Genomic DNA, 25,752 nt, shown 5'->3' with positions numbered 1-25,752 from the left:
TCCTTTTGAACACAACAGTGAATTTAGAAGACCTTCAGCATCCCTCTTTGGTTAACTCCTCGGCTCCAAACCTAGAGGGCTGGGTTTCGAGTCCCCTTTGTGTGTCAGAGGAAGTACTGAACGTGCAAGGCCTTTGTCCCTCTGGACCCTGAGCTCCATCGCTGCTCGATACTTCTCTTCCACCGGGCCCGGGGTCCACTGCTTCAACTCCCTGACCTTCAGCTGATTCGTATTTAAAATGGAGGCAAAAGTAAAATATCTCAGAGTGGCTGTGAGAATTGGAAGAAGCCAAGAGTGCCTGCTGGGTGATGTTCTCCATCTCCCTACCCCTGCCACTGGCTGACTCAGAGTGGGGAGGAGACCACCAGAAGAGGCCCCAGGAGGAAGGGGCCTCCATCCTCAGAGCTGCTGCCACCAACTCTAGGCCTTCCAGATGGATCCATTTGGCACTGGCCCGGGTCCGCTGACCAGGGCCTGAGGATCAACTGGAACTCTCCCCTGGCTGGTCATGTCCCAGCCCAGTGGGCCACTATGGATAGAATTCTTGCTCAAGAAATTCCACCTAGTGTGAGACAGAAATGAAATGGCGAGGGAGGGGTACGGCTAGTCCAGGCTCTGCCACCATGGCCTTGCCTTAGCAGGTGCCCCATCCGTTCCTGGTTGAATTACTGTCTCTGGGAAGACGTGGGGCCTAAGGCAGCTGAGTCTGCAGCAATGAGGACCTGCCACCTCCAGGCAATTTCATAACAAGGAGAACCCAGGGGCGCCTGGGTGGCTCAGTCGGTTGAGCGTCTGCCTTCGGCTCAGGTCACGATCCCAGCGTCCTGGGATGGAGTCCTGCATCGGGCTCCCTGCTCAGTGGGGAGTCTGCTTCTCCCTCTCCCACTCCCGCTGCTCTCCCTGCTCGTGCTCTCTTGCTCGTGCTTGCTCTCTCTCTCAAATAAATAAAATCTTTAAAAAAGAGAGAGAATCCAAAGTGCTCTACACCTCCCTTGCCTTAGGTTGATTCTAAAAACACTGATCTCTTTACTGTGTTTAACTACTGTGAAGGACACATTCCTCCATTCCTTCACCCAACTGATCATCCAACAGTGATTTTTTGCTGAGCATCTGTTATGTGCCAGGTTCTGGGAATATAGCAGCAAGGAGAAGAGACAAAAATCTTGCCCTCTTGGAACTTTTATTCTGGTAGAAGGAGACAAAGAACAAAGTAAGGAAACGGTAAAATAAGACAGTGAAAGGACTACACAGAGAGTTAAACCAGCAGACGAATGGGTGGCTATTCTAAACTGGGTGGTCGAGGCAGGCTGCTGCGGAGATGCACCGAAGCAGAGATTGAAACGACAGGAAGGAGGTGAGTTAGCTGTGTGGGACCAGGGAAGACCATTCCAAGCAGAGGAAGTGGCTAGTGCAAAGGGCTTATGGCTGGCATGAGGCTGGCGAGTTAAAGAACCCCGAGGGAGGCGGGAGTGGCTGGAGCAGAGAAAGAAAGGGAGCAAGGACAGCAAATGGGGTTGGGGAGAGGCAGGGGTGAGGTCGGGTACAGCTTTATATGTTACTTTAGGAGTTGGCTTTTATTCTGAGAAAGAAGGGAAGCCAAGGGAGCGCTCTCAGCAGGACGGCAACATCATCTGATCTACTCTGTAAAAAGAGCCCATTACTGGCCTCATGGACAAGGAACGGCAGGTAGGTAAGCGCAGAGGCAGGAAGACCTAGCAGGAGGTTTTTGCAGAAGTCCAGGACAGAGATGATGGTGGCTTGCACCAGCGCATGAAACAAGCCTGGTGGACAGGCAACTTGTAACTATTTCTCAAACGAATATGCTCGATGTCACCACTTTTGGCCTTGTACTTAAACAGTAAGAGAAAAAGCTTTGGACCATCTAGGCAGCCATGAAAGGGGGATTGAGAAAACAATTCAGAATTTAAAAACAGGCAAAAAAGAAATGATAGAGGCCGGTCAGGCCTGGAGACGGGTGTGAAGGTTCATTCTCCTGTAGTGGTTATCTTATTTGGGTCATTCTTCTCCAGAAAAATGTACTTGGTATATACCCATCAGGTTACACTCAGGGAGCAGAAAGCTCTCTAAATCTGAGTCTGGGGCCGCGGGCCCTGCCACCCAAGCATGGAAGAGACAGTGTGGGGATGGTGCCGGTGAGCAGGTTAGGGAGGCAGAGGGAGGAGGGAGGCCATGCTCTGAGGGCTCCAGGACCACCTGGGAAGCGCCAACAGTACAGGGCCTCCCCCCGGGCGTGGGGCTGGGTGGGCAGGAGGGGAGGCCTTGGCTCGCAGTCCTGGAAGTTCCAGGGGTGGAGCTGCCCGTGAGTCAGCCGAGGCCCCACAACTCCGGGGCTTTGCTGACCGGGCGTCACCGCGGGGCCGCCGTGTAATGTCAAAGTGACCCGGCCTCCCTCCCAGCCTGCTCAAGGCTTGGAGCCTGGGGGAAGAGTCAGCGCTGTCACGCCGTCTCCCAGGCTCTGTATGGGCGGCAGCTGTGCATGGTGCACGTGTGCGAGCGGGCAGGGGCGTGGGTGTTGGGGGAGGAACACGGTTTGGGGGAACCTGGGCAGACGTTAGGTCTTTTCTTCTCCACTGTGCCCTAGGCCAGATGACCTGCAATTCTGCCCACCAAGCTACCTGCCAAGGCCCTGTCCTCTAACCTCTGAGTCTCAGTTTTTCTACCTTCTGCTCCTGCCCCGCTCTTTCGCCTCCCTGGTAAGCTCCGCTGTGACTCTGGCGTCTCTGGGGGCCCTCATGCCGAGCACAGAGACTCTTGCTGTGTCTCCCGGGTGACCCAGGGCCGTGGTCCCTGCAGTCCTGGGCTGGCTCCCTGGCCCCGCAGTCTGAGACCCAGACCTGAGCGGTAAGGGTGAGGAAGGGCTGCCAACTCTTCGCCTGCAAGACCCGGATGGTGGGTCACTCAGGCCTGCCGCTCCGGTTGCCCCTGGAGCTCATTCTTGCGCGGAGGGCCAGGCTGTCTGTTCTGGGGCACTTCCTTGGTTCAGAGGGCACTCTAATCTCCTTAGGAACTTGGGGCAGACCAGTTACTGACTGTTAGGCAGCCTACCCTGGTCAAAGAGCAGTCCATCAACACAGATTGAGCACCCACAGTATACCTAATGGGAGAGGGTCTAGCTCGTGGGCTAGTTGGAAGACAAAGCTACATGAAGAGAGTAGACCATGAAGGGCAAGGTGGGGTGAACCCCCTGAACAGCAGGGGTTCAGAGAAGGGGAGATCCTGGGAAGCTGGGGTGGTGGAGGTGGGATTGAACGTGTCACCACAAAAGATTTCTATCTGGCAGGATGAGCAGAAGCTTTACATGATTTTTTGTGGGTAGGAGGCCTGGTGCTTCTCTTCTCCTGCGTGCGTGCGTGCGTGCATGTGTGTGTGTGTATGCGCCTGTCTGTCTCTCTTTCTTAAAAGTCCATTACACTTTTTGGGGCGCCTGGGTGGCTCAGTCGTTAAGCGTCTGCCTTCAGCTCAGGTCATGATCCCAGGGTCCTGGGATCGAGCCCCGCATCGGGCTCCCTGCTCAGCAGGAAGCCTGCTTCTCCCTCTCCCACTCCCCCTGCTTGTGTTCCCTCTCTCACTGTCTCTCTGTCAAATAAATAAATAAAATCTTAAAAAAAAAAAAAAGTCCTTTACACTTTTTACATGAGAAGTTGCTACCAAGAAGTCATCCTTCTTGAACCTAAACACTGGCAATGGGTATGGGGTCTGGAGCCCTTCCAATTTCTCCCCTGTTGCTTTTACCCAGAACTCTGTGTGCCTAACTTGAGAGTCACACAAATTTAGTGAGTTAAATGTACAGACTGTCCAGGTTGGTACCACCCCCTCCCCCCGCCTCCATGCCCAATGGAAGTCCTTGTTCGAGTGGAACCCAACATGAAATCCTGACGTGAATGGAACAGACATGAGTGAGCTGCTCGGGCGAGAATCAGGAGCCCAGGGAAGCAGGAGTCGCCGAGCTGATGGCTTTGAGTGTCTCCTGCTCTGGAAATGACAGCTCTTTTCAGAGCATTTCAAGGCTGGAAGTAAGGTCAGAGCAGGGAAAGGAGAAGGTGGAGCCTCACCTGGAGCCCTGCCCTTACCCTTTCTTGTCCTAGCTGCAAAATTCAATCCCCTATTCCTGAGTCCAGAAACGCCATTTCTGCTGTCCCTCTCCGTACTCTGTGGCTGATCTAGGAGTAGGGAGGTGAGGCGGGTCGTGCTTGCAAAGCTGAGAGAGCCTTGGGGGTGCTCAGAGTGGTGTTGACGGGCTGTGGGTTTTACCTTCCAGGTGACCAGGTGGGAAGCAGCACATGCACGAGGTCAGCAGGCAAAGAAGGTGAACAACAAATCCACCCTCATGAGGGCTATCTAAGCATGGGGTTATTTTCTCCAGGCCTCCCAGAATCATTAACCAACAGACACCACAAATCTATACCTGAAGCCAGCCATGCACAAGGGGACGTGCTACGGATGCAGTCTGAATGACGGGTTTAATGCTTGGCTCTTCTGTAGTTTCGAGTACCTGCGCCAGGGCTCCCAGGAGAACCGGGCAGTGTGCTGGGCAGGGCAGTTCGTTCTGTTCCCACAGCAGATAAAGGCCCCCTTTTGCCCTCTCAGTTTCCAGCACCCGTTTCCCCAAGGTCTAAGGAATCCTCTGTCCCAGATCACAGTGCCTTGTGGCCTCTAAGCATCCTTCCGGATTCCTGGTAGTTTCACTTCCTAGAAGGTGATGGCTTACCTGCTTACATCGGTGCCAGAGGCACGTCTAGGCGTTTCTCCAGAGATACCTCATGGGTTTGAGGCTGTGAAGGCCCCTCTGCTTTCCCTTGTCTCCCACCTCCCACCAGCACCAGCAGTCCACCTGCCATGCTCTCCCACCCCGCCCCCACTGACAGTGGCTCGCGACCAGCTCCCGGCTCGTCTCCTGGCCAGAGGTCTCCCTCCCCCGCCCCAGCCCGGGCCGTCGCGCACACTGCTGCTGGAAAGAGCTCCCCAGACAAGACGCTGGCAACACTGCTCCCCCACTGAATGCCCTCTCCAGCCTCCCATCACCTACAGAAGGAGGTCCTTAACTTGGTGTTCAGAGTCACCCCAAGAGCACGTGCCCCTGCCTTTCCAGCTTTATCTCCCACCCCACTCCCCTGGCCTCAGCCTGTGTTCTGGCCACTGCGCCCCCCAGTCAGCTCCCAAGTTCTCCCCAACTCCCAAGTTCTGGCTCTAGCTTCTTCTTCTGCGTTGAAATGCTCCTGTCTGTGTCCCATTTACCCGGTCTTTTGGGCCAGCCCCACTCTCAGGGACCTCCCTAGACCACACAATCAAGATGCACCCGGCACGTCCCTGCGCCCCCAGCACACTATCAGACAATGTACATGCAAAGCTCTCTGTCCACATCCAGCCCTCACTGATAGGATGGGGTCTCAGAGGCAGGGAGTCCTTGTGTTTTATTCTTAGGAGGAAAAGTGACAATTTTTTTTTTTTTTAACAATATTTAGCCTTCTCAAAGAAGACATTAAATATTACCATGATTTAATAATATTTTACTATGGCGTTCATTAGATCATTGGTTTGGGGAGAAAATTAAGAAAATGTATTTTCAAGCTATTCAAGACTCAAAAGTGATAATTAACTCTGAACACCACAGAGCAAACCGTTAGTAGTATAGTCTACAAAATCCCTGCATGCTGAAGGAATGAGAAAAGTTACCATCAGCCACTTGATATCCTCAAGAAATGTCAAAACAAGACAATATTGTTCTTGTGTGTCAGCTGGCTGAACTTCTGACTAAAGCAAAAATCAGGAGTGTTCCTCAGCCTTCAGCTACTTTTCAGGCCCCGAGAGGAAGATGTATATTTTTTGCTTGAGAAAATCAAGCTGTATTATGGAGTTCTGTCTAAGCATTGCCACCAGGCTGAACAAGGAACACACGAGGAAGTCCTGAGCGACTGTCCCCATATAGCAACATTATGTTGCTGAGACCTTTGAGGAATCTGGCTTGGGTTTGATTTTTTTGGGAAGCAAAAATTCACTCAAAATGAGTTAAAAAAAGGGGGGGGGGTGGGCAGGATATTTTCAAATAACTTAGGGGAAAGGAGTCACAGAGAGGGCTGAATTGTTGGGAAACCAGTCAGATGGTCTAGCAATATAGGCTGTGTTGGTGTTTTCAAGTTGTGGAACTGGATTTTTTTTAAAAAAACATTTTATTTTGAAATAATTTCAAATATACAGAAAAGATGCAAGTATAGTAACTCCATATCTGTGTTTACTATTTACACGCACACATGATTATTGTTCCTGAACCATCTGAGGGTATGTAACAGGAGGTGTGCCTCTTTGACCCCTTAATATTTCAGTGTGTACTTCCTAAGAACAAAATAGTCTCTTACAAAACCACAGTACAGTTATCAAATTCAGGAAATTTAAAATTGATTTTAATCTACAGACAATATTTCAGTATTGTCAGTTGTTCTAGAAATTTCCTGTACGGCTTTTCATCCCTCTAGCACAGGATCTAGTCCAGGGTAACACACTACATTTCATTGTTATAGAATCCTTGTCTTTTTCACACCTTAGATCCTCTTTTTATAGGCCAAGGTGAGGAATACAAAAATAGGTAGCCTTTTACATTTATTTCCCTAAGAGGCTTTTACACATGGATATTTACATGTGAAAGGCATTCGATATTTAATTATTGGTTTGTATTTCTTGAGGAAAAAATTTAAACTAGAAGGAGGAAGATCATGGCAATACACTTTTACTATAGGTGAACTTGGAGAAATTCTGAAAGAAATAGAAGTAGTCGGGTAACAACTATGAAGATCAGGAGGGAATAAGTCCACTGATGAATTCCAGTATGCCATAACCTTTCCCATTTTTGGTGGAGAGGGTCCTAGAGAAATCTTGTGAGTATTGTATTCCACCAAATATTTACTGAGCACTTGCTGGGTGCTCTGTGTGTCCTTCTAAGGGAAACACGCAATCGGGAAAAGGAATGAATCACTAATGGCGGAATTACAGATCCACGAACTTGGACAGGCCAGGAAGCGGGTGGGGAGAGGGCTTCTTGCACATCACTCTCAGAATCAAACTGCATGTCTTCCCACTGAGAGGCAAAGCAGGTCCCGACCAAACCTGCTCTGGAGCAGCATCACCAAGAGATTATTCAAAAACCAGCTTCTCCCACACATGCCATGACAACAGAGGACTCTAGAATGCGGAAGTTCTTATTCCAAGGGAAGCCTCCAGCATCCCCAGCCACTGGGACGAGGAGCCCTGAGTCAGTTACAAACCCTGTATGGCCACTCCCCCTCCCATTCTGCTGTCCATTCTGCTCAGCCTGTGACCTCTTGCCTCCAAATGCTGTTCTTGCTTCTCCTTGGGATGGCAGACCCAGAGATCCTTCCTGACAACCCAAGTGCAGGGAATGCAAGTCCACCAGAGCAGACATCCTCCCAGCTGGCCACTTGTCCAGAGGTGTGACCTTGCTTCTACTCCCAGTTAACTTGACTCATACTCATCTGTTTCCATCACATGTGAAAACTAACAGAAGTACAAAATGATAGATCTATGATTCCCGGGTTATGTAACCACACAGATAATCATGACTTAGCCTTATTTAAAAAGGATGACAATGTAACTAGCTAACAGCACTGTTTATTAGATTTCTATCTTTGAAGACGATTTTTCTCTATGATGTCCTAGATAAGGGGTCAGCAGACTATGGCTAGCAGATCAAATCTGGACAGCTGCCTGTTTTTGTACATAAAGCTTTATTGGAACACAGTCACGCCCACATGTTTACCTACTGTTTAGGGCTGCTTTCCCACTAAAACAGCAGAGTGGAGACAGAAACCGAATGGCCAAGAACGGTTAAAATATTCACTCTCTGGCTATTTACAGAAAAAGCGTGCCAACTCCATCCAAGAGAAATAAGGCACTGCTGAAGGGTAAGAATGAGGTACCTGTTGATTGGCAGGTGCTTCCTTGTGACATGGCAGTCACTACAGTTCCTGTGGCTGCATCTCGGACGGCTTGCTCCTCACTCTGCAGGAGGGTGAGGACACATCTCCAGAGAGCAAGTGTATCCTGCAATCCTAAGAAGACCAAAAGGAATTCAAATTACCTATGGTTCAATTTACAAGCAGGTACAAATACTGCTTTAAATCCACGGTGGTGGTGGGAGGGTGCGCCTCAGTGGCTCAGTTGGTTAAGCGTCTGCCTTCGGCTCAGGTCATGATCTCAGGGTCCTGGGACTGAGTCCTGCATCGGGCTCCTTGCTCAGTGGGGAGTCTGCTTCTCCCTCTCCATCTGACCCTCCTTCCTACTCATGCTCTTTCTCAAATAAATAAATAAAATCTTTAAAAATAAATAAATAAATCCATGGTGGAAGAGAGTAGTCTTTAAATGAGCAACAGGCATGCCTTTCTTCCTGGGTATTTCAAGAAAGGAAGACTTGGCAGTCAGATTAACAGTGGAAGAGAGAGGGCCCTTGGGGGCAGGTTTGGAAATGTCTGTCTTTTTTGGGGGGGAAGGCTTCTGGAGGCAAGCAGCCCTAGGCAAGGGCCCCTGGAAGGTGTGGCCCAGCTGACTAAGGCCCTGGGCCCAGCTGTCCACAATGATTCACGATTCTTAGGAATGAAACTTTACGCATCAAGAATGCTTTGGGGAAACAAGCCCAGTGTTGATTTGAGTGACTGCTTGAGCTTATAAATTCTGAAAGCAAAGTTTCAATCAAGATTATACTTTGCGGTGGGGTAAGCACTGAAAAGGGGAGGGAACCACAGAGGATAGCCTGTGCCACGTCCATGTGGGGCCCACTCTCTGACCACCATTGCCCCTGGGCAGGAGCTCTGTGTGGTCCCTGTGCTAGGCACTGCTGGGGACAACGGGACAGGAAAAGACAGTACATGCCCCTGAGCAATGGAAGGAACATCAAGTCAAGGACACAAGGCAAGGAGAAGTCAGGGATGGAAATGGCTGGCTGTGCCTCACAGCAGGGAAAGATCATGGTGGACCGGTGTGCTGGAGGCAGACTTCATGAGAGAGGCGACAGGTGGGCAGGGCCTCACAGAAAGGAAGTGTGTTGTCTAGGGGGTAGGCCCAGGCTTGGGCAGGGTCACAATAGGAGACCCACAGGAGACCAGCACTCATCACCCCTAGCCTTACAATGGGGGACCTGCCCTGTCCTAAGAACTCTCCTTCGACTACCCTCTCCCTTATCTGCCCGCAGAGAACCTGGTACCAGAGACACCAGTGCGTTAGTCATATCAAGATATGAGTTCCCTACCAATGATGCACAGAGCCTGTGCTGGGGAGTGGTGGCCGATGAGCAGGGAGGGCTGGCCAGGGCACAGAGCCACGTGAAAGGGTGTTTAGACTTTATCCTGAAGGCAATCAGAACCCACTCAAAGGCTTTAAGCAGTGGAGTGAAATGATCAGTTCTGTATTTCAGAAAGACCGCACAAGCTTTTGGAAGTATAAGGAGAATGGCTTTGGGGGTAAGATGGAAAGAAAGGAGGCCAGTTAAGAGGCTGTTGGTGAAAAAGGAGGAATTCGGAGGGTGGGGGGAACACATTTGAGAGATGCAAAGGTATGGTGCACACGGTCGGTTTTCATCTTCCCTCCTTTTTTATCCTGGAGTACCTATTCATGCTTTTAGCTGTTTGGTGCAATGGACCTCGGACCTCAGACCCCCCACGCCCCGGCCTGGTGCACTTACCAAGAACGGGATGGAGGCTGGTGAGCAAGAACGGTGTGGTGCTGGTGAGGGCTTCAGCAGCAGCCAGCCTGGACTCTGTGGGAAGGTGTTCTCCACAGGAGAAGGCGACCAACTGAACCCACGACTTCAGTGTGGGGGCCACCGAGTCCCTGGTCTGAAAGCACAAAGTGTATGGCAGGTCCGCAGGTGCAGTTAGGGGCTGACATGGAATTAGGTCTGAGCTCCATATCCCACACTGGATGTGCAAATTAGCTCTTACCGCAGGGGAAGAAAAGTTTTCTAGTTGTTTTTCTAACCCAACTAGGGAGAAATAAACAAGCTCAGGGAAGAAAATGTGACTTGTCTTTCAGTAATACTGAGTCACTAGAACTAGCAAGAAAGTTCCTGGAGTCTTTCTGATGCAAATCAGGGTATCAGAACATTGGTGTATTTGACAGTTTCAGTAAAGACAAGCCTTCTGGGGAAAGACTATGGTAGCAAATAATACTGTTGTTTCCCATAGCCAGATGCTCCTTCTATCTTTAGTAACAGAACCTCAAATTTTGGGCTGGGCATAAAGACTACATTTCCCAGACCCCCTTTCACTTGGGAGTAATATATGATTAAGTTCTGACTAATGGTGTATTATTTTTAGGTCATGCCTTAGGAAACAGACGTGACCTTTACTTCACAGGTTTCTCTTTCCTGCTAGCTGAACAAGGACAAGATGGTGGAAGCTGGAGCAACCATTTGGGACCATAAGATGGAAGCCATGTTGAAAACAGCAGAACAAGGTACAAGGGTCTGGGGACCCAATACTGTCATGCCACCATATCTGCTTTGACTGCTGTGATCTGGTTTAAGCCACTGTATTTACGAGTTTCTGCTATAACATGTAAAGCAGCATCCTAACTAACATTATGGTTTAAGCAAAGCTCTATTTTTCTATAGTAACAGCTTTTTTTATTGAGATACGATTCACATACCATACAATTCACCCATTTAAAGTATATAGTTGAATTCTTAGTATATTCACAGGTTTGTACAACCATTACCACAGTCAATTTTAGAACATTTTCATCACCAAAAAGAGAAATCCTTAGTTAACAACCCCCATCCTGTCATCCTGTCAGCTCCCAGCCCTAAACCACTAATCTACTTTCAGTCTCTATGGATTTGTCTATTCTGGACATTCCATATAAACTGAACTATACAATACGTGGTCTTTTGTGACAGGCTTCTTTCATTTAGCATATTTTTAAAGTTCATCCATGTTATAGATGTATCAGCACTTCATTATTTTTTGTGACTGAATAATATTTTTTTGAGTGGACATAGCACATTTTGTTTACCCATTCATCAGTTGATGGACATCTGGATTGTTTCCGTCTTTTTTTTTTTTTTTTTTTTTTTAAAGATTTTATTTATTTATTTGAGACAGAGAGAATGAGAGAGAGAGCACATGAGAGGGGGGAGGGTCAGAGGGAGAAGCAGGCTCCCTGCCGAGCTGGGAGCCCAATGCGGGACTCGATCCAGGGACTCCAGGATCATGACCTGAGCCGAAGGCAGTCGCTTAACCAACTGAGCCACCCAGGCGCCCTGTTTCCGTCTTTTAAACCCTGGTTTTCTATGTATTCTAGAAAGGGGATTATTGTTCCAAATGTACTTTACTTCCCGTATCAAAGAAGCCTCTTTAATTGTTCAAAATTACTAACGATGGGCCTCTGTGGAACTAAAGAGATGAGCATCTTAGACCTTGAGGAAGAGGCCGACTCCCAATGTACAAAAAAACCCAGGTCTTCCTGGGAACTTCTTTTATGCATTTCTCTATGGTTTTGTTAATTTTTCTCTCCCTGGAAAACTCCCAATTTTTACCAAATACTGCTTCATTCAAGTACCAAGCAGTGCCTCTAAGACGCACATGAATACTGGTTAAAAGTGTCTGTGGATGAGAGCGAGGTCTTTTGGCAGATGGGACAGGCTGCCCTGTGACTGCTTTCTTAGAACTTCTTTTTTTTCCCTCTGGGCTGTAGTTTTTTTTTTCAGCAAATCCTCTCCCTTCCTACAAACCTCTCCCCTTCAACCCCCCAACACACACTACTGACTTTTTTTTGGCTCTTTGTCTCTCCTGGTGACCAGCCAACTTTGGCCCCCTGGCCTGCCTCTGAATGCCCCACAGCAACCGTGGATCTGCTTAGCTCTCACCCTCTGTCCCCTCTGCCCAGCCGCCGCTCTCTGGACACAACCACCCCCTTCATGAAGTCTTCTCCTTAGCAGCCCTGCACTCCCTTCCTCCTCTGGATTCCTCCGGCCTCCTCCCTAGCAGGGCATTTAAGGTCACGATCTAACACTCCTCCTTGCTCATGACACTGTCCCTCCATCCTTGTTCATCTCCCGATTTCCCACACCTCTGGCTGTGCTACTTTACCGTAAGGAACTGGAACCCGCGATGTTACGCTGCCACCCTCACAGTGTGGTCACGTGTAACCAGGAGCTTCAGGTAATATTACTGTAGTATCGACTGCCTTCTACTTGTAATAATACTCTGATAGGGACAGCTTTCTGATGCCCCTAAGTATACATGTATTTGTCTTAAGGCATCTTCCCAGGAAGCTGTTTTGGTTACTTTGGTTCCATCTTTCCCCCAAAGGACATGTGAGACAGAGGGGGCACATCCAGGTCTCCATACAAAGCCAGCTGGGCCATGTTCTGGGGGAAGAGTTAAGCCTTAGGGATGTATTTTCATACTTAGTTGGCCAGGGTGCAATCCCAGTGACTTGCTCACTCGCTCTTTGAAAAAAGAGTCTAGCTAGAAAAATAGGAAAAAAAAAAAACAAAGGGTTGGGGGTGTGTGTGTGTGTGTGTTTGTGTGTTTGTGTTGTACGAGAGGAGGTTGTGTTACCCTTAGGGACTCAAATCAAGCATGCCCAGGACAAGAGAAAAGAAATGCTGATGGTGGTGCTCAGAAAATTCTACAGAAGTTATACCCAAAGTGAAACATCCACATGAATAACATTTTTGTAGAGGCGACACATACATGCCCCAGTGATTCTGCTTTGCTGAGACAGTTCACTTTCACCGACGCTTTCCTGGTAAATAAGAGCATGAAGACCCAGACCCTAGACCACAGGCCCAGTCAGCCTTACCTCCTCACACGTCTGCAGGTGGTGGGCGATCACTCTGGAGGCAAGTCTCAGAGCTACACTTTGAATTTCAGACCTAGAAAAAGTAAGCCAAAAATACAAAGAAATAAAACCAAATGTACTTTGTATACAGATGGGTTTTTGTCAATAGTCTGTAATCCATGCCATTGCGAATGGTGGACATGCTCACCTCAGGGCCGTACAAATGCCACCAGAAGTGATTACCTTTTGGTTATTAATGTGAAAACTCTGACATCATTCTATGGCTTGAGCTTAGAACATGCTCTTAGGCTGAGATTTAGAAGGGAACACAGGACCTAAGCCCTTCGGCGAGGACCGTGCCCGAGTTCACTATGTGACTGACTGCTGGGACAGACCCCACATCATGCCGGATTGCACGGGGAGCACTGGGGGCAAACCTTTCATTGGAAGCAATATCCATTGTCCAGATCAGGAACTCCTTTGGGGTGAGGTGAATACAGTGCTCCGTCTGGGGAAGCCACTCGTTGGGGTCCATGCAATGGAGAATCTTCAGTATCTGTGTGTGTCAGATCCACGGGAAAAAAAATACTCAGGAAAAAGTCTCCAGAAGCCAAATAATCATCACTTGTACCAATAAAGGGGTCTACCTTTCAAAAAGCATCACTGACTTCTTATTTCCCCCTTAATATTTTTGGGAGACCAAGACAGGGTGGAGCAGTGACACACCCAGGGGACCTTAGTGACCTGGGATCAGAGTCTAGATGCCCCGATTCCTAGGCCAGTGCCCTTTCCTTTTGATGATGCTTTCTAGGTGGCCATCTGTCCCCAAACAGCCATGTCGACAAAGACTACCCTCTACCACATTCTACAGCCAATTTTCAAGACTGCGTTTCTTAGAGCGCTGATGGCTTACTCTCAACCTCTACCTTGGCTTATTGCCATCATCATTACCATTGTCATCACTTTTTTTAGCTCCCTTCCATGCACAAAGCCATGACAAGCACTATACAAAGAGAGTCCTTGCCCACTGGATGTGGCATCTCCTTCCTATTGCTCCTGGGGAATCCCAACCCAATCCTGCCTACGTGATCTTGTTACGGCGAGCTTGCCAAAGAGCGAGGGGAGCAGAAGGGAAAACGGTCAGTACACCGGAGACTTTACCTTGCAGAAGCATTCTGGGTGATTTTCCTTCATAGCCAACATCAAGAACGTCCCTCCCATATGCCACAGCAAGGGTGGCAGTCCCTTCTCTCCTAATCCAGAGGCTGCTGTCGAGAACCTTTCCAGCAGGGCGTCTAATGTCAGCAAGCGCACTTCAGGGAAAGAAGACTCCAACAGCTGAGAGAAGAAGATGGGAATGTTCCCTGCCTGCTCTCCAGCTTGGGCTGTGGCGATGGCTAGTTTGGTGAGGCTCTGGAGGTACTGGGGCAGGCCTGGCACCGTGAAGGTGTAGGGGAATCCCGTTATCAGCTCTGATCCCGAGATGATCTTTCTGACGTCCTCCCAGAAGCCAAGATGCTCCACAGCTAAAAAAGCAAAAAAGTGAAGGGAAAGAGCTAATCACTTTATTCAAAGTTCCACAAAAGTTCAGTGGAGAATGCAAGGCGCTGGGTACACGGGGTGGGACTACCAGATGCCTTTCTTGAATAGATTTCACACGAATGATGTGATAAGTGACTAGCCCACTTAGGTTCAGAAGTCTGAAGGCATGAACCAGAAGTCTGAACCTAAGTGGGTTAGTCACTTATTACATTTGCCCAGAAGCAATTTCTGTTTAGGTAATTCATAGTGTTTCCCCTAGAGGGACAAAAGGCATTGCTATCAGAAAATGTGCTCCTGGCACCCCTCCCCAACACTTAGTAGGTATGAACTCAGGGACCTCCTGACTTACTAAGCCTCAGAGTTGAGCAAGACATCTAGTCCAAACTTCCTTTAGGGGCTCAGATCCCTCTATAGCACCTTTCCTCCGAAGCTCCTGATCCACCCCTACAGTGACTTGGAGCTCACAAGACAGACCGCCTATTCCATTGTTAGGAGATCTAAGTATCACCAAGTTCTCTTGAGACTTTCTATTTATTGGCTTAATTCTGCATTTTGAGGTTCTCAGTGAACCCTTCAGGCATGATAGCCCCCATCTTCTCCAGGTGAAACACCCCTACTTCCTTCAACTACTCCCCATATGGTGGGGTTCATCTTCTCTTAATAGTCTAGCTGCCCTCCTTTGGACACGCTTCACCCCTCTTAAGGTCTGGCGTCATAGAATGGAACATGACTCTCCCGTGTGGTACGACCACAGGACGATGACTTTCCCTGTTCTGACACTAGGTTACTGGAGTTGCATCACACTGTTGACTCATGGAGCTTAAAGTCAACTGAAACCACAGCCTTTCTTTTTTTACATGGTCTACTGAGCATGGTGAGTCATCTTTCTCCCACCTTGTACTCAGTCCTTAATCGGGACTTGTTTTCTTTGTTTGTTTGTTTTAAACCCAAGTAGAACCACTGTTAAATTTTATCTCCCTGTTAAGTTTTATGGTCTCCCTTTTAGATTGCCAAGATCTTTTTGTATTCTCACTTCTGATCAAAAAAACACTTATTGCCTGCTTACTATGTGCTGGGTGCTAACTAAAATAAGAACACCTTAAGGAGTTTCTAGTCTAGTTTGAGAGCGAGAAATGAATGACCAGGTAATTCCAATACAGTGGTGTAAATGATAATCTGAGTCTTCAAGGGGAAGGGAGGGGAGAATGTATTGGAGCCACCGAAGGCAGAGCAAAGGTCCAAAGGCATGAATCAGAATGGACCATGTGGGGAACGACAGGCAGTCTGATATCACTACAGCATGGAGTTCAAGGTGGGGAACAGCAAGAGACAAGGCTAGAGAAGTATTGTGGACAAGACATTCAGAACCTCCTAGGTCATGCGAAGGAGCCTGGACATTCTTCTGGAGGCAAGGGAATGCCACTGGGGGGTTACTTCAAGCAACAAGGTCAGGCAGTAGTCTAGGAGAGAAATGATGAGGGAAGGAAGGGATAGGGAGGAGAAGATGGATTTGAGAAGTCAGTGAGGGAGTAAAATGGGCACTACTGGGTGACTAACTGGGGGAAGAGTCTTCGGTACCTCCCAGAACCCCGATGCTCCATACAACACATTCATCATCCAATAGTTGTGTAAACCTCAATGTGACAAGCACACCATAAACACCTGCAATCAGATACTTACTGAAACTGTGGACTGGGCCAGTGTGGAGGGGAGAGGGCATCGGTGAGTGTTAGAAGCGGCTCCCTGCCCCGTCCCCCGCCTACTCCAAACTCTCACCAATTCATTACCAGTTATAAATCCTCCTAACTTGACCATCCTGTGCACGGAATTTCATCTACAAGAACATCAGGATAGACTTCATCAGAGGCCTGGCTGAAATTTAGGTATCTCTTAACTTGGTGAACACTACTGACTTCTAGAAAACTATCATAAACATAATAGAAATGTAAAAGATTATGGTAATAAAAAAACACTTACTTGAAATTGCAAAATCTCATAGGCTTGCAATAATTCAGCAATTAAAAACACAGAGTGTTCACGTTACACATCAAATTGTTAAAAAAGAAGTTTGCCCCAAGAGGCAAAGTGGGGGCTCAAGCTCCAATATGACTGGGCCCCCTGGAGGACACCATCCACCATCTGCCAACTGTGGTTGCAGACACACTTCTGCTCTTAACTCAGAGTCTGCAGAAGTCCAAGTTCAAGTAGGAGGGCAGCCATCTTTATAAAGCGGCAAGGAAGCCCCAGGTAGTTGGGATCCTCAACCTCTGTGTCACCATCTCTATTTTCAATGCCTAAAAACCTATCCCAGTACAATTTAGTAATGACACCACCACACCATGTGGTCTCCAGGTACCACTTCCCTACCCTTCCCACCTGCTGCTGCCTCAGGACAACACTGTCTTAAAATTTTCGTTTGTTTGGCAAGGAGTCAGAAACATGGCTCAGATTCTGCTCTTTAGAACGTAACTAAAAACAGGAAGAACTGTCTAGGCCATTCTGGATAATTTTCAGAGGAACCTGTTATCTGAATGAGAGATATTCCAGGCAGAGTGCATTGTTCATTGGACTCAAGAGCCAGGCACGCAGACCCATTTTCTTCCTCTAGGGCCTTGAGGAAGGATGAAATCATCAAGAACCCAGGGACTGAAGGCACTGGCCCAAAGACAGGGAAGATGGGGGACAGGCTTAGGAAGGGCTCCTTTGGGACTTCTTAGCCTACACTGCCTGTGGAGTTCAGTGCAATGTCATAAGCATTCACTGAGCATATATTAGGTACTTTGGGAGAGGGAGATTCAGAGTTGGGAAAGAAAAATTACTTGCTATCAAAAAGCTTTACAACTAAGCTTTTTGGGAGGATAAAGACAGCTACAAAAAGTACAAAATGCTTAGTGCCCTGTAATTGTCAGTGAGAAAAGCTAGATTTATGTGCCATACACTACAGAATGTTATATACCCATTGTTCAATGCTAGGAATAATTACTTTTAGAATTGACACTTGAGTACTATTCTAAGCACCTCAACAAGTATTAACTCATTTGAAGAAGTAGGTGCTGGTATTATTTCCATTTTACAGATGAGGAAACAGGTTAAGTTACTTGCCCAAGGTTGCCCGGGACGGGAGGTAAAGAGAATACACGAGCCATAAGAAAGACCAAAATAAATGTGATGGGCACTTATTTTCTATGGGAAAAGACAAAATAAAAGCTTTCAGGAGGGAATAAAATTTAAGATGGGCCCTGCAGGCTGCCCAGTGGTGCCTGACTGGGGGAGGAAAGGGCAAATGCTCTAGGGGAAATGAAGAGACAAAGAGTGGGGCGCCTGGGTGGCTCAGGTGGTTAAGCGCCTGCCTTCAGCTCAGGTCATGATCTCAGGGTCCTGGGATGGAGCCCCGCTTCTGTCTCTCTCCCCTGCTCGAGCTCTCTCTCGCTCAAATAAATAAGTAAAATCTTAAAAAAAAAAAAAAAAAAAGAGAGAGAGCAAGACAAAGAGTGACCTGTGACTAGGTCTGCTGAATTAATGTGTCAGCAGGGGAGCTGTGAGGTCAGGGCTACAAGCTAGGAAATAACTGAATGACATTCATTTAGACACTTTCTCCTAGCTGCTTAGGAATCAAACAAACAAGCAAACAAAAACAAAAACAAAAACTTTGTTGTGCACTCAGACCCAAAGAGATGACCTAAAGCAGAGTTTCTTCAACTGGAGAACTGGAGTGAGCCTCAGAATCACCTGGAGGGCTTGCTAACCCATAGACCGCTGCCCGGGCCTCACCCTCCAAGTGTCTGATTCGGGAGGTCTGCGGAGGAGGCTGAGTTTGCATTTCTAATAGGCTCCCAGGTGATGCTGCTGCTGCTGCTGGGCCAGGTGCTTAAAAACCACTGCCCTCAAGTGATGCTTCGTAACCAGAGCTTATTAAAACCACACGTACCTGAATCCCACGCTTGCATACTCGGAGTCAGTTGGCTTGAGGTGGGCACAGACACCTGGAGTCTTAAGAAGCCAACGGCTAATTCTGCTCTGTACCCCAGCTGAGAACCATGCTCCTAAGACTCGACCATGTTCATAGGGGCCTGTTGGGTTTCTGGGTGGGGAGGTAGGGAGTTGCAGTCCCAAGCAGAGCACAGCTGATTCCAGCCCAGTGGTTTGCTAGAGTGAAGGACTAGAAAATTCCCCTACACCCCTTTTCTCTTACAAATAAAAACATCAAAGGAGGGAAAACCACCAAGAATTCAGAAGAATGACTAAGCACTAGAATAAAGGCCCCTGGCAGGCAGGCAGGCCTCAACGCCGGCTCACTAGGTGTAGGCTCTGTTCTCGGTCTAGGATTTTGCAGTGAAACAGACCAGGCTCTGTTCTCATGGCGTTCCCATGTAGGTGGGGACCTCAGACCACCCCCTGTGCCTACAGCGAGGGGTTCTCGAGCTGGAACCGGAGGCTGGAGTTAGAGTAACAATACTGTCACATAAGCAGCTGCAGTGACTAGAGCTCTAGAAGAACCACCATGGCAGGGGACACTTGACCGCGTGTGTGGGGCGAGCGTGGTTACAAAGGACCGGGTGATTCTGGGGTGATTCTCCCAGGCTTGGCTGCCACTGCTTTACCAGCTCTGCACCCCACAGCTGGTAGACAGAGTTCACCAAGTGGTTTCACAGCCAGGACTTCTTCCTGGCCAAGCACCGTTTCGTGTCCTGCCCTACCAAATGCATTTTCCAAAGTCTAGATCAACATGGGGTGTTTCTTTCCATTTCCCTCAGTAACTGTTGTCCACAGCCCGCAAAAAACTGAGATCAGTTCTTCAATGGGATTCCCCAGTCTGAGGTTTAGCCCCTCTCTTCTTTGGAAGATAACATTTCTATTTGCAATTTCCATTTTGATTGCTTTGGGTTTCTTCTTTCCGATCTTTCTTAGAAAGCCAAGGGTTCCAATGAAAAGAATCAAGTCCCTCCTTTAACGGCCCCATCTTATTTTTCAGAAATTAGACGATTTTTGCAAACTTATTGATTGGAGTTTCTTCCAGTCGTCCTTGTATGGCAAGTCTTTGGACTTTCTCATCAGTGTGGTCATTTTAGTCACCCAAGTATGTATGACTGATCTTAAACATTAAATTTGATTTCATTTTTGAAATTAACTTTTTGTTTCTTTAGAGCAAGCATGTTTCTAGCCTTCAAAGGAAAGGCTTAATGGCTGGATCCACTCGGAAGGACAATACCTCCTGCTGTGTTAAGTCCTCGTTCAATGGAGAAATAATTCCCAAGTCTGGAATCCAAGGACCAAGAAAATGTCAAAAGCATTGTGACAATTCTCTCTCTCTCATGAATAAATAAATAAAAAAGAAAGAAAAGGGCGCCTGGGTGGCTCAGTCGTTAAGCCTCTGCCTTCGGCTCAGGTCATGATCCTGGGGTCCTGGGATCGAGTCCCGCATCGGGCTCCCTCCTCCGCGGGGAGTCTGCTTCTCCCTCTGCCTCTGCCATTCTCCCTCTCTCTCTGTCTCTCATGAATAAATAAAATCTTTAAAAAAAAAAAAAGCATTGTGACAGACTGGTACACGTTGCCAACTTTTTATCTTGTCAAGGAAGGATGTTAAAAACCCACCATCAGTTATCATTTTCATTCAAGAAAAGCTATCTTAACACCAAAAAAGGTAGTAAATCCATAGTGTCATCCTAAAAGGGTAGTTCTTTAAAGACATCCAGCGTTAAGAAAAATCTGCCATAGTATCCTTTGGTTACAGTCTGATTGTGAAAGCGTTGCCAGGGACCGGCAGAAGGGAACTGCAGTTTTGGGGAAGCTGGTAACAGTTTCCTGAGTGTGATCTGTTTGGACAGCATGACTACCCTAAACAGAGGTCTCCTACGGAGGAAGCGCAGGGACTCCACCAAGTCCCTCGGGGCAGTGAGCAGAGTGCCTCTGGTAATCTCAGATGTGTTATTTTAGCAGTTCTTGGTTCTTTGGCAAGTTGCAGATTTCAGTGTTGTGTCTGCAACCTGAAGGGTGATTGCTAAAGTAACTGAATTTCAAAGCCGCCACTCCCTAACCAACCAAGGTAGGGTGCGAACATCAAGCCGGCTGCTGAAAAAGGATTTAAAAAGCAGCACGTATTTTGAGCAGGGACAGCGTCCTATGTCACAATCCTGTTTTATTATTTAGGGAAGTCTGTCTTCTCCCCAGAGGAGGAACATAGCCCCGAAGGGCAGGCCTGTGGGTCATTCATCTTTGATTTTCTGAGCTACTCATATATAGATTGGTTAAAACTTCTTTAAAAAAAAAAAATCAACATAATCTTAAAAGACGCATGTTAATCTAAATGCCTTAATACGGGCATTCTGGGAAAAAACGTGGGATGATATCATTGCCACATAATTATGGATATAGTGGTGTTTCACCATAAGAGCATTTAATTTAGGTGAATTTAACTCGAAGTACTCAGCAGAGAGAGAGAGAGATCGGAAAATAACAATTTTAAGAGGTTAGCTTCACCTGGCACCCTCATCCCTGAGCGTATTTCCAGAAGGGCAGCTGTGCTGCTACCTCAGACCAGAGGTGCTCAGACTTCAGTGCGCTCTCCTGCGGGGGTCCTGAATCGGTAGGTCTGCGGCAGGTGTGCTGCCATGCAGGAACTCCATTTAAAAAGCCACCCGAGCTCCTCTGAGCTCGTCTGTGCTCCTCGTGGTGTAAACACCTTGCCGCGTGGAATGTGTGTGACTTCTAGTGTTTGGCGGAGTTTGTTTCTGTACACCACGGCCCCTAATCATTAAGTCACCCCCTTCATCTAGTGTTCAGCCAAAAGCTCCTGGCCTTTGAATCTAGATAGCCTGATTTTGTGCTGAACTGGCCAAAGTAAAATGGGCAAGAGAGAGTAAGTGTGCGGGCCCAAGGACAGCATTTCCTTTACTCCGCAGTGATGGCTACAGGGAAAGCCAAAGCCCCAGTCATCACCATGAAGTTGTTCTACTTCTAAGTAGCAATGGGCACCCATGAGGAGGGAAGGATCCTTCCCAGGATTGAAAAGGCCAGCCAAACAGAAAAAAATAGTTTCCCTGCTATGGAATAAGTCACTTAACTGGGATACTACTGTGTAAATGGCAATGAGATCGCTCATGCTCACGTGCCATGAGAATCAGCCTGAGTTTCTCCATTCTGCCCGACCTTGCACATGCTCCCTCTGCCTCAACTGAATGAGTGAATGAATGAATGAATGAATGGCTGCATTTCTCTTTCACATATTGAAAAGGCTCTGAACTGTCTGACACCAGTAGGTCAAGAAAAGTTCCGGAACCTCTACCCTCCTTAAAAAAGTAGGGGGTGAGAAAATATAAAGCAGATTTCACCTTTAATGCAGAGCAAGGTGGCCAGTTTTTTCTATTTCAAAGAAGTGTAGCTCTGGTCCGAGAGATCTGTAATCAGATCCAACAAAAGTTCTTACCTCAAACAGTTGATAAACTGGTTCTAAAAATAATCACGGATGATAATTTGTTCGCTCTGTGAATGTTAATGTCCTGTTATGCAATTTGTCATTAAAAAAAATATATTTGGGAAGCAAAGGAAACCATAGGAACTTCAACAATAACAACAACAACAACAAATCAACTGATTTAATAAATGTTGGCTTCTCCTTATCGAAGGGAAATTCCATTCTTCTATTTAATCCTCGGTCCCTCCCAATACACTGTAATCCTGACCCTAGGGGCCCCTCCAACAACAAACATGTAGGATGACCGGGCGGACGGATCTGGAGACTGTCTCAAGAAGCACGCTGAACTGGTGCTGGCTGCTTATTTCTTGCCTCGTTTCCAGAAGAACCCCTTCGTGCCCTGCTGACACAGGTGTGGACCAGACACACATCCCTTTGAAAATATTCCCTCCTTCCCTTGCCCCCAGCATATTCTCAAAGGCATGTATTTTTCAAGCACAGAATTCCTTATCCGCTGCTGGGGAAGGACGATGAGCTTCTGAAGAAGACCATCTGAAAACTATCTTGTCACCCCGAGAAATAACATAATCCCTGGGCTTGGGAGCCTGCTCTGGTTGGGAGCTCCGAAAGGATTTGGGCCGGCTAAACATGAGCTCATCAGGCGCCGGGTGGGACCAACTTTTACTTCTGGACTCCACCCACCATCCCATCCCCACCTCTGCTCAACACAGGGGGGACGTCAGGAAATGCTTGTGGATAAACACATGAAAACCCAAAGGCACAAACAGAAAATTACTTCTAAGCAAACACTGTTGCTGGTTCTTTGTCAGGGAGAGGCTACTTGGGACAAGACTGGGAAATCAGGAATTTCCCTAGCACCACACCGTAGACATCCCTGTTTAGATTTGCCTTCCACCCCCCCCCCCCCCGCCCCAAAAAAGCCCTAAGGCGATGAGATACAGAGTGAAACCAATTTGAGAGGAGGTAGCTGGCTGGGAGGGTTCCTTTAAATAACTGGTGCTTAGCTCTGTCACATCTCCTGTGATAAGGGAGCGAGGAGCACCCACTTCTGTCCCCTGCCTGCACTACAGGTTACATACAGTTCCAGGAGAAACTGATTGTAAGGCTGCAGAAGTTTCTGGCACTACTGGACTGCACACTGACACCTGTAGGAATGATGTTGTGAGGTGCAGTTTGCAGCTGGCCAACCCCACACAGTCTGGGGAATGCTATTTCTTGTGAAATCCAGCCCCAACGTGGAGGGAGGAGTTAAGTACCTTCTGCCGGGTGAGCACTGCACGTGAGCCTGGAAGTAAGTGTACCTGTCTGTGGGACAAGCAGGAGCTCTGTCTCCTGCTCTGGATGAGATGACCACTCACTTCTTTGTTTTTGCTACAGCTGCTTTTCTTCCAGCGGTGGATTTTTCCTATCTTGGAATGTGACTTTCAAATTTCATTTTTTTTTTTTTAAAGATTTTATTGGTTTATTTGAGAGAAAAAGTCCAACACTTTAAAGGAATAAATAAATCCAATGCTCAACAACATGTCTGGCACCTAATAATAAGCATGCAAAAAAGGGGGGGGAAATACGACCCTTTAATAAAAAGACCCCCAAATTACAATAATAATGGAAGTAGAGACAAGGATATGATAACAGCTACTATAAGCATGCTGGCATTTGGTCAAGAATCCAAAGGAAAATGGAACATGATGAAGAGAAATATGAAAGATACTAAAGGGACACAAACTTTACAGAGATGAACAAGATAACACCCGAAATAAAAAAAACACTAGATGGGATTAGCAGATTAGACACTGCAAAAGATTAGTGAATTCAGAGACATAAATTAGAAGCTATCAAAAACGAAACACAGAAAAAAACCCCCAGAACATCAGTGATGTGTGGGACAACTTCCAGTGACCTAATATACATATAGTGGAATCCCAGAAAGAGAGGAAAAAGGGAAAGGGCTGGAAAAAGTATTTGAGGGGCGCCTGGGTGGCTCAGTTTGTTGGGTGGCTGCCTTCGGCTTGGGTCATGATCCCAGGGTCCTGGGATCGAGCCCTGCATGGCCCTGCATTGGGCTCCCTGCTCCGCGGGAAGCGGCTTCTCCCTCTCCCACTCCCCCTGCTTGTGTTCCCTCTCTCGCTGTCTCTCTCTCTCTCTCTCTGTCAATTAAATAAATAAATAAAATCTTAAAAAAAAAAGTATTTGAAGAAATACTGGGGCTGGAATAATTGGTTATTTGTATGCAAAAAATTAAAAAGAGAACTTCAACCTTAGGAGATTACATGAAAACTAGCTTGATGTCAATCAAAGATATAAACATAAAACCTTAAATATAAAATTGTAGAAGAAAACATGAGTGAACATCTTTGTGACCCTGGGATAGGCAAAGGCTTCTTTACTAGGGCACAAAAAGCATAAAACAAAGAAATTGGACTTCATCAAAATTAAAAATGTTTGCTCTTCAAAAGACATTGTTAAGAAAATGAAAAGATAAACAATAGGTAGAAAATACCTGCAAAGTATTTCTTTGTATAAAGGACTTATATCCAGAATAAAGAACTTTCAATAGTAAGACTCAACAATAAAATAAACAACTCTTTTTTTTTAAAGATTTTATTTATTTATTTGAGAGAGACAGAGAGAGCACGTGAGCGGCAGGGAGGGGCAGAGGGGGAGAGAGAGGGAGAAGCAGGCTTCCAGCTGAGCAGGGAGCCTGATATGGGGCTCGATCCCAGGACCCTGTGATCATGACGTGAGCCAAAGGCAGATGCTTAACTGACTGAGTCACCCAGGTGCCCCAACAACTCAATTTAAAAAAGAAATGTGACAGAGATTTGAATAGACACTTTACCAAAAATATATAAGATGTTCAAAATAACTCGTCATTGGGAAATGCAAATTAAAATTACAAGGAGATATCCTACACTCACTCAAATAGCTACTAGAGGGACAATAACAAGTCGAGGTGAGGATAATAGAACAACTAGACCTCTCATACAGAGCTGGTGGGCATGCAAAGTGGTAAGCCCCTTTGGAAAATAAGTTTGGCAGTTTCTTGTAATCCTTATCATATGACCCAGTGATCACTTTCCTAAGTTTTACTTAAGGGAAATAAAAACATGACCACATGAATGCTCAGAGCCATATTATTCACAATCTCCAAGAAGTAGAAATGCCCACATGTATTTCAACTGATGAGTTAATATAAACAAACCATGCATATAATGGAACACTACCCAGCAATAAAAATTAATGGGTCACATCATATTAATAAAGGTAAAAAAAATCACATGATCATCTCAATAGATATAGAAAAAGAATATGAAATCCAACACCCTTTCACAGTAAAAACACTCAACAAACTAGAAATAAGGGAACTTCTTCGACCTGATAAAGTATATCTATGAAAAACCCACAGCTGACAACATGCTCGATGGTGAAAGATGGAAAACTCTCTCCCCCCAAGATCAAGAAAAAGACAAGAATGTCTGCTCTTGCCATTTTTATTTAACATTCTACAGGAGGTTCTAGCTAGAGTAATTAGACAATTAGAAAAATAAATAAAAGGCAGCCAGACTGGAAAGGAAGAAGTACAAACTATGTTGCACATAACATGATCTCGTTTATAGAAAATCCCAAGGAATCCACAAAAAACCCCTAGTAAATGACTTCAGTAAGGTTGTAGGATATAAGATTAATATACAAATATCAATTGTACTTCTATACAGTAGCAACAAACCATCCAAAATTGAAATTAAGAAAATAATTTCATTTACAACAGCATCAGAAAGAATAAAATAGGAATAAATTATTTAACAAAAGATGTTCATGATGTGTACACTGAAAACTACAAAACATCACTGAAAGAAGATCTAAATAAATGGAAGGACATCCTGTGTTCTGATCTGAATTCCTGAAGACATAATATTGTTATAATGACAATACTCCTCAAATTGACCTACAGATTTAACACTATACCT

At 46.7% G+C, this 25,752-nt stretch overlaps 1 protein-coding gene across 2 annotated transcripts in view; it reads right to left on the bottom strand.

Moving 5' to 3' along the window:
• Positions 1–25,752, bottom strand: part of THADA (THADA armadillo repeat containing) — a 320,063-nt gene that overhangs the window by 44,317 nt on the left and 249,994 nt on the right. For both annotated transcript variants that reach the window (XM_078056617.1, XM_078056616.1), the window contains 5 exons: positions 13,972–14,336; positions 13,248–13,366; positions 12,832–12,904; positions 9,707–9,860; positions 7,950–8,081 (listed from right to left, as the gene is read on the bottom strand). In XM_078056617.1, coding sequence (XP_077912743.1) covers positions 7,950–8,081; positions 9,707–9,860; positions 12,832–12,904; positions 13,248–13,366; positions 13,972–14,336 — 843 coding nt within the window. The remainder of the gene's footprint in view (positions 1–7,949; positions 8,082–9,706; positions 9,861–12,831; positions 12,905–13,247; positions 13,367–13,971; positions 14,337–25,752) is intronic.

The sequence above is a fragment of the Halichoerus grypus genome, chromosome 10 (genome assembly GCF_964656455.1).
Source record: "Halichoerus grypus chromosome 10, mHalGry1.hap1.1, whole genome shotgun sequence".
NCBI classification, from domain to species: domain Eukaryota; kingdom Metazoa; phylum Chordata; class Mammalia; order Carnivora; family Phocidae; genus Halichoerus; species Halichoerus grypus.
This window is presented reverse-complemented; position numbering and strand designations above follow the sequence as displayed.